Below are 13,002 nucleotides of genomic sequence, written 5' to 3' on the forward strand. Positions count from 1 at the left end.
AACACTACGTACTAAGCAATGAATTTTAGAACTCAGCTAAAAAGTGCCTGCTCTGACCAGTTCATAAAACCACATCTACTGCAAATCTTTAGAAAATATAATTATTCAGGTAAATCTCAAGATCTTCAAAGCATCTATTTACACCCAAATTTATCCAAAAGCAATAAAGTGAAAACTAACGAGACTATATCTATTCAAATGTTCAAATATAAGTTTCCCTGTAGATTATGAAAAACCTGCAAATCTCCAGGTAAAAAGTCAATGCTATAGTCAAATTTCTAATCAGAGGTTAAGGCCATTTTCACCATGGACTATAAAGAAATTTCTCTACTAACCAATAACTTCTAAAGCAAATGTCCGATTAATGGATCCATAGGGATTGGATACTACGCAGGTGTAATTGCCAGAATCTGTTGGTACCAGGTTCTCCATCTTGAGCATTGGTCCTTTTATTCGTATGTCTCCTAACTGACGAACAGGCTTCTCACCATCCTAGAATGATATATAAATAGACTTTAACAATACAGTTTACTCCTAAAATTGAAAGTAATAAACAATATAGTAAAAAAAAAAAAAAATGAAGTACATCACTATGGGTGAAAAAGTTTCTTATGTTAATCATGTGCACACTTTCCCACAATCAAGAGAGGTGTATTGCACATGGAAGAGTTCTCAGACATATTCAAAGCTAATCATCATGACTTACAGTGCTGAAGAGCTAACATTCAAAATTATCTGCCAAAGGAATTCTATGTGGTGAACTGGCTTCTTATCAGTACAGATGATGCCACTACCTGCACTGAGAAATAAGGATGTAACTGAAAATATGAACGATTCAATCTAATACTGATAAAGCATGAATTAAAATTCTCACTAATGGTACAAAGGTCCACAAGAATAATTTCTTCCGAGCTGTATGATACAAACATTGGCTCTGCATTTGTAGCCTGACTACCTCAGTCCAGTACGGTATGTTTTAATTCTTATAACAATGACTGGAAGAAGGTAATAATTCTTCAGCTGTATAAAAGTAAAGAAGTGAAAGTAACTGCAAAGGGTACAGGAGAATAAGTTTTCTTATCATACTGGTGAGGCATATGGAAGGGATATGAAAGGCTAAAACTTATCATACTGGTGAGGCATATGGAAGGGATATGAAAGGCTATGTTATCAGAGAAGTCAACCACTTGTTGGTGGAGTATAAAGTTTCCACGTTGACACTTGCTGGTGGAGAATTAAATCAGATTTTCTTATTTTGGCAGGGAGTATACCATGCTTGAAGAAGAGATATTATATATGTAAGGGGTAAGGGTGTCAATTAATGAACACCCCGGATAATAACAAAGCACCTTTCAGATAACAATATATATTGCAGCACCTTTTACATAACATTCAAACAACGGCACCTTCATCAATATCACCTTATACAAAGACTATCACTCAAGTGCACCCTTAAGTCACTCAGAGTCAAACAACAGCCTCAACCTTGATGCTCTTATTCACACGGATTCTTATTTCTCACTTCTAAGATATGATTTCATATATGATAATTATATACAGCTTCAATGTTATCTATTATCTTGGTTACCTCATATCAACTGGCATACTCCTGTCCCCTTCCTTACTTTGACCTGTAACAAACACACCAATTCTCTTCAGTATGTGATAATCTCTTGTTTCTTATGACCAGTTTCACTGTTCATCTCAAGAACAATGTATACAATCCTGTGCAATCTCACATTTCACTTCTTAGTCAAACAGGATCAAATATCCTTGAACAGACCTACAAAGGTAGCAAGAAGCATCTATCCTCTTCTCACTCGCCCTTCTACTGTGTCCCAAATTTTCCTGGGCAATGCCAGGTGTCTCAAATTGACATGAGAGCATCAGGTTCTATTCCTCTGCTACTGTTCTCTCTCAGGGCTCTTAGACTATTATCTATTTTACAATTGCATTTCCTTACACTCACTCAGGGAAACTTTCATCATGGCCCCCATGATGTATTTCCCTGATCATTATAACTGAGAAAATCTACCTGAAAAAAAGACCAGCCAGTGTATATCATCCAAGGCTACTTTAAATGGCCTTGTGCTACACACATCCCACCCCAGTTAATTTTCGTTATGGTCCTCCGACCATCCTGTAAGAGTCATGAATTATTTCCACATTGAGTGTCATCCCTTCTGCTAATTTTCTACTCTGCTTCTCTTGCAGGCCAGTCTGCTCCAATCCTGCACATGAAGGTGTTTCCCAGCATTGTCCTATAGGCTCCATCAACTTGTGTCTGTTGACCATCCAATATTCACCTAACTGTTGGCTGCTGTTCTAAACGTGATGCCCCTCCCGGGCTCTATAATCTGATCCCTCTGATTGTCCTTCTGTGTTGCTAGCATTTCCTGCTTCCCCTTCATCTGAGGTCTGCTCATCATCATCCCCACTGGAGCTGTTCTTAACCTCCTCATATGCTTCCCTCAGTGCCATTCTCAAGGATATTCTGTGTATGACTCTTGCCTCGTTCTCTCCATTTTCTGGTACTATCCCATATACCCTTCCCTCTCCTCTTAGTCTATTAGTCACTACAAAAATCGTGTCCTGACACTTGTCCTAGATAATGCACCTAACTTTTACCTGGCCCACTCACAAGGATTGTCCCAACTCCATGGTCATACCACTTCTCTTAACATGCTTTCTCAAGGTTGTCCCATGCAGGTGCCCTTGCTCTCTGTAAGATTTCATGATGAGTAACCACCCAGTAATCTGACCTATCATCATTTGTCCCTAGATCAAGTAGTAGCACATCTAGTATTACTCAGTTCCCTGCCACAAATGAGGAAGTGTGGTGAAAATCCCATTACTGGGTTTGGAAACTTATTACATGCTGCTGTTAATGTCCCTAGATGTCTTGCTCATTGTCTCTTCTGCTTCCAGTGTTTGCAACAGTTGATGCAAAGTTCAGTGAAACCGCTCACACTGACCTTTCCCTGCTGAATGATGTGGTGTGGCCTGGAATATCTAGATTCCCCATATGTGAGCCAGTTCTTTGTTCAAGGCACTCTGGACCTGTGGGCCCTGATCAGAGCAAACCCTCAGTGGCATATCATACTTACTGAACATTTCCTCATTCAGGATCTTTGTTACTTTGGTGGTCCTCCGATCAAATTTTGCAAATACCCAGGTATGCCTAGAGAAGAAGTCTGTCACTCCAAAGACATTTTCCCACCTGTCACTGGAAGCCTTCATAACTGTGAAATCCATGGTAAGCATCTGAAAAGTTGGTCTGTCTTCAGCAAGACCACTGGTGTCTGCACTGTTGGCACCATACCTCTGGCTACAATACATCTGGAGTACTTTCTGCAATGCCAGGCCAATAGCATTCGCACTTTAACAGACGTGTGGTTCACTCTACCCCTTGATGTCCCAACCTTCTCATGCATGGCTCTCATGGCTTTCCTGCATAGAGTCTGAGGTAGTACTAGCTGTCTGACTTCCTCTCTGCCAGGGATGTTCTGCCATCTAACCAAGACTTGTTCCTTTAGTTGTAAGTTCCTCCTTTGTTTCCAAAGGGCTCTGAACAGTTTCATCCGGTATATTCCGCCATTCATGTTCCTTGAGTGCACCTCTAATATCCTCTACACATCACACAATACGTGGATGTTGTTCCAACTCCCTCATTCTCCATCATCAGGCTAAGTAGACATATTCACTCCAGGAGTTCTGTTGGGTCCTCCTCCTGGGAACTACTTTCCATCTCTCTCTTATCCTTGTCACCCATCAACCCAGCTGACTCCCTAGCCAATGTTATTGAGTCATCCTCTTGGGAGCTACTCTCCCTCTTTCTCTCTCCTCCTGATCCCCCATCACTCCTGTTACTGAGTCATCTCCTTGGGAGCTACTTTCCCTCTTTCTCTCTCCTTCTGATCACCCATCACTCCTGTAACTTCCACACCTAAAGCCTCCATGTCACTTGATGAATATCAAACTCAGGCTCTAGTGCATTAGACAAACCATCAGCATTCCCATTTGCCTTGCCTGCCCGGTATTCCATAGTAAAATTGAATTTGGCCTGGTAAGCCACCCAGCACTGCTCTAAAGCCCCCAGTTTACCTTTCTCTAGATGATACTGTGGACTTTTATCTGTCAGTACCACAAACTTGCTTCCTATCAGACAATCTCTGAACTTTTCTGTGACTGCCCATTTCAAAGCTAGTTGTTCGAGCTTCCTGCTGCTGTAGTTTTGCATATTCCTGCTGGCCTTTTTCAGGATCCTACCTGCACATGCTATGGGATGCCTCCTACCCTGAAACTCCTGTGACAGCACTGCCCCTAGTCCCAAAAAACTAGTGTCAATCTCGAGGAAGAAAAGTTAAAAAAATATGTGTACCTGAGCATTGGTGCCATCACGAAATTATGTGATGGCTAAGAATGCCTCCCATTGGGCTTTATCCCATTTGTCTGACAGAAGTGTGTTGAGATTGCATGACCCCACTGTTAGTGATGTCTAAGAGAATGTGAGTACAGCCAACCCTGGTGCAAATATTCTATAGAAGGGGGAAAAACCCAGCAAGATCAAATGTGGAAAACTCCTTAGCCCTGCTCAACGCATCCAACACATCAATTCTGGGAATTGGGTATGTATCCTTTCTTATGGCCTTATTCAACCTGAGATAGTCAATGCAAAGCCTCATGGTTCCACCTTTCTTCTGTACTACTACTACTATTACCCCCTCTATCTTAAGTTTTTCTATGTGCTTTCTTACTTCTTTCAACTGACTGGGTGGTATTCACCAAAAAGGCCTTTGAATCGCCACCTCATTCATTTGTCAAAGGGATCTCCTAGGCCAGTCCTGCCACTCATGAATACATCTCTTTATGTTCTCAATATGTGCCAGAGACGAGTTCATATGTTCCTTGGCACATCTGTCAGATCCACCTGAAATCCAAGTCTGCCAAATCTTTTGGCACCTCCTCCTCACTACTTCCAATTTCACCCCTAATTTCACTACCCTCTGCCCCCATGCAGGGTTGCTCCTCTTGTTTTGTCCTGAGAAGTCCCCAAATCAGCCACCAGTGTTGTATCATCAGTGAACAACAACTGACTCACCTCCCAAGCCCTCTCATCCACAACAGACTGCATACTTGCCCCTCTCTTCAAAATTCTTGCATTCACCTCCCTAACAACCCCATCCATAAACAAATTAAACAACCATGGAGACATCACGCACCCCTGCCACAAACCGACATTCACTGGGAACCATTCACTTTCCTCTCTTCCTACTCGTATACATGACTTACATCCTTGATATAAACTTCTCACTGCTTCAAGCAACTTGCCTCCCACACCATATACTCTTAATACCTTCCACAGAGCATCTCTATCAACTCTATCATATGCCTTTTCCAGATCCATAAATGCTACATGCAAATCCATTTGCTTTTCTAAGTATTTCTCACATACATTCTTCAAAGCAAACACCTGATCCACACATTCTCTACCTTTTCTAAAACCGCACTGCTCTTCCCTAATCTGATGCTCTGTACATGCCTTCACCCCCTCAATCGATACCCTCCCATATAATTTACCAGGAATACTCAACAAACTTATACCTCTGTAATTTGAACACTCACCTTTATCCCCTTTGCCTTTGTACAATGATACTATGCATGCATTCCGCCAATCCTAAGGCACTTCACCATGAGCCATAAATACATTGAATATCCTCACCAACCAGTCAACAACACAGTTACCCCCTTTTTTAACAAATTCCACTGCAATAACATACAAACCTGCCGCCTTGCCTCTTTCATCTTCCGCAAGGCTTTCACTACCTCTTCTCTGTTTACCAAACCATTCTCCCTGACCCTCTCACTTCACACACCACCTTGACCAAAACACCTCACATCTGCCACTCTATCATCTAACACATTCAACAAACCTTCAAAATACTCACTCCATCTCCTTCTCACATCACCCCTTCTTGTTATTACCCCTCCATTAGCCCCCTTCACCAATGTTCCTATTTGTTCTCTTGTCTTACGCACTTTATTTACCTCCTTCCAAAACATCTTTTTATTCTCCCTAAAATTTAATGATACTCTCTCACCCCAACTCTCATTTGCCCACTTTTTCACCTCCCGCACCTTTCTCTTGACCTCTTGCCTCTTTCTTTTATCCATAATAATATATATATTTCATATTATCATACTTTGTCGCTGTCTCCTGTGTCAGTGAGGTAGTGCAAGGAAACAGATGAAAGAATGGCCTAACCCACCCTCATACACGTGAATATACATACACACCAGCACACGCACATATACATACCTATACATTTCAACATACATATACAAACACAGACATATACATATATACACATGTACATATTCATACTTGCTGCCTTCATCCATTCCCATCACCACCCCGCCACACATGAAATGGCACCCTCCTCCCTCCCGCGCCCGCCTGCAAGGTAGCACTAGGAAAAGACAACAAAGACCACTTTTATTCACACTCAGTCTCTTGCTGTCATGGGTAATGCACCTAAACCACAGCTCCCTTTCCACATCCAGGCCTGGATGTGGAAAGGAAGGTGTGGTTTCGGTGAATTATGCATGACAGCTAGAGACTGAGTGTGAACAAATGTGGCCTTCGTTGTCTTTTCCTAGCACTACCTCGCATGCGTGCAGGGGAAGGGGGGAGTCATATCATGGGTGCCGGGGTGGCGACGGGAATGAATAAAGGCAGCAAGTATGAATTATGTACATGTGTATATATGTATATGTCTGTGTGTGTGTGTATATATATATTTATTCTTTATTTATTTTGCTTTGTCGCTGTCTCCCGCGTTTACGAGGTAGCGCAAGGAAACAGACGAAAGAAATGGCCCAACCCACCCCCAAACACATGTATATACATACACGTCCACACACGCAAATATACATACCTATACATCTCAATGTACACATATATATACACACATAGACACATACATATATACCCATGCACACAATTCACACTGTCTGCCTTTATTCATTCCCATCGCCACCTCGCCACACATGGAATACCATCCCCCTCCCCCCTCATGTGTGCGAGTGTAGTGCTAGGAAAAGACAACAAAGGCCCCATTCGTTCACACTCAGTCTCTAGCTGTCATGCAATAACGCCCGAAACCACAGCTCCCTTTCCACATCCAGGCCCCACACAACTTTCCATGGTTTACCCCCGACGCTTCACATGCCCTGATTCAATCCACTGACAGCACATCAACCCCGGTATACCACATCGATCCAATTCACTCTATTCCTTGCCTGCCTTTCACCCTCCTGCATGTTCAGGCCCAGATCACTCAAAATCTTTTTCACTCCATCTTTCCACCTCCAATTTGGTCTCCCATTCTCCTCGTTCCCTCCACCTCCAACACAAATATCCTCTTGGTCAATCTTTCCTCACTCATTCTCTCCATGTGCCCAAACCATTTCAAAACACCCTCTTCTGCTCTCTCAACCACGCTCGTTTTATTTCTACACATCTCTCTTATCCTTACATTACTTACTCGATCAAACCACCTCACACCACACATTGTCCTCAAACATCTCATTTCCAGCACATCCACCCTCCTGCGCACAACTCTATCCTATAATAATAATAATAATAATAATAATAATAATAATAATAATAATAATAATACCCTTATCCCTGGGGATAGGGGAGAAAGAATACTTCCCACGTATTCCCTGCGTGTCGTAGAAGGCAACTAAAAGGGGAGGGAGCGGGGGGGCTGGAAATCCTCCCCTCTCATTTTTTTTTTTTTTTATTTTCCAAAAGAAGGAACAGAGAAGGGGCCCAGTTCTCTGTTCTTAACGCTACCTCGCTAACGTGGGAAATGGCGAATAGTTTTTTTTGCTTTGTCGCTGTCTCCCGTGTTTGCGAGGTAGCGCAAGGAAACAGACGAAAGAAATGGCCCAACCCACCCCCATACACATGCCTTGATTCAATCCACTGACAGCACGTCAACCCCGGTATACCACATCGCTCCAATTCACTCTATTCTTTGCCCTCCTTTCACCCTCCTGCATGTTCAGGCCCCGATCACACAAAATCTTTTTCACTCCATCTTTCCACCTCCAATTTGGTCTCCCTCTTCTCCTCATTCCCTCCACCTCCGACACATATATCCTCTTGGTCAATCTTTCCTCACTCATTCTCTCCATGTGCCCAAACCACTTCAAAACACCCTCTTCTGCTCTCTCAACCACGCTCTTTTTATTTCCACACATCTCTCTTACCCTTACGTTACTTACTCGATCAAACCACCTCACACCACACATTGTCCTCAAACATCTCATTTCCAGCACATCCATTCTCCTGCGCACAACTCTATCCATAGTCCACGCCTCGCAACCATACAACATTGTTGGAACCACTATTCCTTCAAACATACCCATTTTTGCTTTCCGAGATAATGTTCTCGACTTCCACACATTCTTCAAGGCTCCCAAAATTTTCGCCCCCTCCCCTACCCTATGATCCACTTCCGCTTCCATGGTTCCATCCGCTGCCAGATCCACTCCCAGATATCTAAAACACTTCACTTCCTCCAGTTTTTCTCCATTCAAACTCACCTCCCAATTGACTTGACCCTCAACCCTACTGTACCTAATAACCTTGCTCTTATTCACATTTACTCCTAACTTTCTTCTTTCACATACTTTACCAAACTCAGTCACCAGCTTCTGCAGTTTCTCACATGAATCAGCCACCAGCGCTGTATCATCAGCGAACAACAACTGACTCACTTCCCAAGCTCTCTCATCCCCAACAGACTTCATACTTGCCCCTCTTTCCAAAACTCTTGCATTCACCTCCCTAACAACCCCATCCATAAACAAATTAAACAACCGTAATAATAATAATAATAATAATAATAATAATAATAATAACCAGGGCATGTGAAATGTCTAGGGTAAACCATGGAAAGGTTGATGGGGCCTGGATGTGGATAGGGAGCTGTGGTTTCACTGCATTACACATTACAGTTAGAGACTGAGTGTGAACAAATGTGGTCTTTTTTTTTTTTTGTCTGTTTTCCTGGCACTACCTTGCTAAAGCAGGGGGTAATGATGCTGTTTCCTGTGGGGTGGAGTAGCACCAGGAATGGATGAAGGCAAGCAAGTATGAATATGTATGTGTGTATCTATGTATATGTCTGTGCATGTGTATGTAAATGTGAGTATATGGCATGTATGAGAATCTTTTCTCCTCTTTTCTGGATGCTATCTCACTTACGAGGGAAAAGCAAATAAGTATGACAGAAATAAATAGAAAAGAATAAAGATAGTGAAAAAGGATTCTATCCACATATTTCCTATGTGTTGTAAAAGGCAACTATAGGGTGCAGAAACAGAAGCCAAGCTCTGTTTAAATGTTCATGGACGTACCCAGAATAAAGGGAACAGAGAGAGAGTTAGTATGCTTGGGGAGAAGAATATAGATGTTCTGGCTCTGCATAATATTCAGTCCAGGGGGAAGGGGGAAGAATGGTTTGAGAGTGCCCTAAGGGGTAAATTCTGAGGTTAGTGTGAGAGTGAGAGGGTGTCACTTCTACTAAGGAATTATGGGAATGTGTGAAAGTGTAAGGAAGTGAGCTCCAGACAGCTGTAGGTGAAAATGAAAGTAGATTACAAGAAGTGGGTGATTGTTAATGCTTATGCATCTGGTATTGAGAGAAGTAAGGAAGAGAAGTTAGTGTTTTGGGAGGAGCTTAGAGAGTGCATGTGCAATTTTGATGCAAAGGATCAGGTATTTGTGATGGGTGATGTGAATGCATGAGTAAGTGATGTGGTAGCTGAGGGTTTAATTATGGGGCTTGGGGTATCCAGTGTTATGAACACAAGTGGCAAAAAACTTGTGCACTTGTGTCCTGAAAATGGACTAGTGACTGAGAATACCTGGTTTACAAAAAGAGGATATATACATAAGTATATATGGGTGAATAGAGGTTAAAGGTAGGTGGGCATTACTGGATTATGTACAATTTGAAAGACAGGCTAAACAGAACTTCTGGATGTGTGCTCAGAGGGGCAAGTGCTTGGATGTCTGATCACCCCTTGGTGGAGGAAAGGGTGAAAGTTTGTAGAACCTGTAGCAAAAGAAGATGGTGAAAGTGAGCAAAGATAAGCAAAAAGTGAAAGTATATGAAACTAAGGGAGTGGGTTAGGAATGGAGGTATACAGGGATGCAGTGTTTACATGTGCAAGAGAAGAGTGTGGTATGGCATGTGCACATAAGTGAAAGGGTAATAATAGGTGGGATAATGAAATAGAGTAATGAGTGAGAGAGAGAAAAGAGATGCAAGATCATTACCTAAAGGCAAGAAAAGTCAATGACAGGGACATGTACAAGATACAGCATTAGGAAGGTAGGGAAGCAGCATTTACATGTGCAAGGGAAGTATGTGGAATGGCATGTGCACATAAATGAAAGGGTAATAAAAGGTGTGACAACAACATAAAGTTATGAGTGAGAGAGAAAAAAGAGATGTAAGAACATTACCTAAAGGCAAGGAAAGTCAGTGAATGGGAGATGTACAAGATATGGCAGTAGGGGCCAAAAAAAATATAAAAAAAAAAGAGGGGGATACGAGTTGGGGTAAGAGAATTTTGGCAAGCTTCAGGGAGAATAAGAAAACGTTTTTGGAAGGTGCATAGCGTGAGAAGAACAAGAAGACAAATTGAAGCATCAGTGAAGGCAGCAGATGTGGAAGTGATGACAGGCAAGATAGAGGTGAAGAGGAAATGGAGTCTTAAGATGGACTGTTGAATGTGTTAGGTGATAGGGTGGTAGATTTGGGTGCTTGGGTCAGGGAATTATGCAAGGTGAGAGTCATGGCTAGTGGTTTGGTGAAAAGAAAAGAGATCGAGAAAGCCTTGCATAATATGAAGCACTGCAATGTGGCTTTAGTTGAATTCCTCAAGAAAGGTGGTGGTGTTGTTGATTGGTTAAGAAGGATTTTCAGTGTGTGTACAGCTCAAGATGAAGTGCCTAAGGATCAGGAAATTGCCTGTTGATTGCCATTAATTAAGATAAAAGAAACAAAAGTCAGTATATAGCTAAAAGTTTGTTGAATCTACCTGGTAAGTTGTATGAGAATGCGGTGATTGAAAGGGTGGTGGCATGCACTGAGCAACCAACTTGGGAGGAACAATGTGGTTTCAGTTGTGGTAAAGAATGTGTAGATCTGCTGTCTGCTTTTAGGACTTTGTGTGAAATACACTTAGAGAGAGAGAAAGATTTGTATGTGGCTTTTATGGACCTGGTGAAATCATATGACAGGGCTGAAAGAAATGCTCTGTGAAAGGTGTGATGAATATATGCTGTGGAGGGAAAAATACTTGATGTAGCAAGTTTATCAAGAGAGTAAGGCATGTGTGCAAGTAGGGAGGAGGGTGAGTGGTTTCAAATAAAGGTGGGTTTACAGCAGGGATTTATGTAACCATGGCTGTTTAATCTGTTTATGGATGGGATGGTCAGGGAGGTGAATGAGAGACCCTCATATAGAAGGACAGGTCTGCAGTTCATTTGGGAAGAGGGTTGGGAGATGAGTCAGTCACTGTTTGTTGATGACAGCTCTGTTACCAAATTCAAGTTAAAAACTGCAAAAGCTGATTTCTGAATTTGGGAGTGTTTGAAAGGAGCAACTTAGGAGGTAATGTGAATATAAGCAAGGTTATTAAGTTAAAATCTTATGCCCTTACTCTGCCTAAATCTCCTCTGGATTAGTCTTGATATGAGAAGTTGCTATGTCAGTCATAATTACCATTCATAAAATCCCAAAGCTCATGATTTGTGATGTATTCCTTGGGTTCAAGTGACATGATAAATAATACACAATCATATGTTTATACTGCAAATGCAATATTCTATGGTGGTTGTAAATAGGAAAGACTTACCTCAACAAAATTTAGGGTGCAACAGTTATCACCATCATTAGCATACAAAGGACCAGGAACCGGGCCAAAAGGAAATATCACTATATAGTACTACTGTCACCATTGATAGTGACTTTAAGTGAAATCAAAAAACTTTTTCTGTTTGATGTATTGCAGAGGTCTAAGGCAATATATTTGAATATGCTGCACTACTAACAATGTTTAAATGTAATTATTCCTGTAGAGATAACCCTACTTCTTTTAACAAAAACCTATGAAGTACTTTCACATTGTTCATCTAAAGGGCAAGCCAACATGCAAAACCTTTATGGATATGTTTTGAACTTAGATCTTTGTCTTTCGGCACCTAAAGGAGTAGAAATGATCAGCTTTAAGATGCCAGTAAATAACTATATATAAGACATCCCATTTTAAATGTAGTGTTACCAGACTATGTCTGCATGAGGTTACATGGAGTATGGAAAGTCATCTTCAGCAAGACTGTAACACTGGGATCACAGTCTTGTCAAAGAAATGCTCACTCCAAAGGAGTCCATCATCTCTGTGCTACAGAAAGTAGTGCAACCTTGGAGCTACAGGAACTCCCGGAAAGAAATCCTAGGTAACATCAGAACCCTTTCTTGGTAATAGGTTCTGGGGCATTCATAAACAATACATATTTTAAATGTGAAAATGCAGGATACACATAAGTACAAAGAAAATTATTTAGGTGGTTGACTTTAACTTCTTTCCTCACCTTGAACCAAACTGTAGTGAGATTAGGACCACGAGCATGACATTTGAGCTCTGCAACATTACCAGCTGGTTTGATCATGAGCAGGCTAATATTCTTCGTGAAAACAGGGGCAGGGTCAGTGGGATCCTCTCTCTGATCCATATCCAAAACCTTGTTATCTGCATACAAGGCCTGAAACACACCATTAGATTACTGTCACTTTCTACAACTTCAAATGAAATTGTCTTGTAATCAAGATAAGACCAGGTTGAAAAAAGAGGGCCAATGAGAGTTGGGGTGACAGAGTATCATTAAATTTTAGGGAAGATAAAAAGAAGTTTTGG

General features: G+C 41.6%; 1 protein-coding gene across 6 annotated transcripts in view; it reads right to left on the reverse strand.

Annotated features, from left to right (window-relative positions):
- Nucleotides 1-13,002, reverse strand: part of LOC139751036 (fibroblast growth factor receptor 4-like) — a 341,174-nt gene that overhangs the window by 49,531 nt on the left and 278,641 nt on the right. For all 6 annotated transcript variants that reach the window (XM_071666158.1, XM_071666179.1, XM_071666176.1 and 3 more), the window contains 2 exons: nt 12,680-12,850; nt 336-492 (listed from right to left, as the gene is read on the reverse strand). In XM_071666158.1, the coding sequence (XP_071522259.1) occupies nt 336-492; nt 12,680-12,850 (328 nt within the window). The remainder of the gene's footprint in view (nt 1-335; nt 493-12,679; nt 12,851-13,002) is intronic.

This window comes from Panulirus ornatus, chromosome 1 (genome assembly GCF_036320965.1).
Source record: "Panulirus ornatus isolate Po-2019 chromosome 1, ASM3632096v1, whole genome shotgun sequence".
NCBI lineage: Eukaryota > Metazoa > Arthropoda > Malacostraca > Decapoda > Palinuridae > Panulirus > Panulirus ornatus.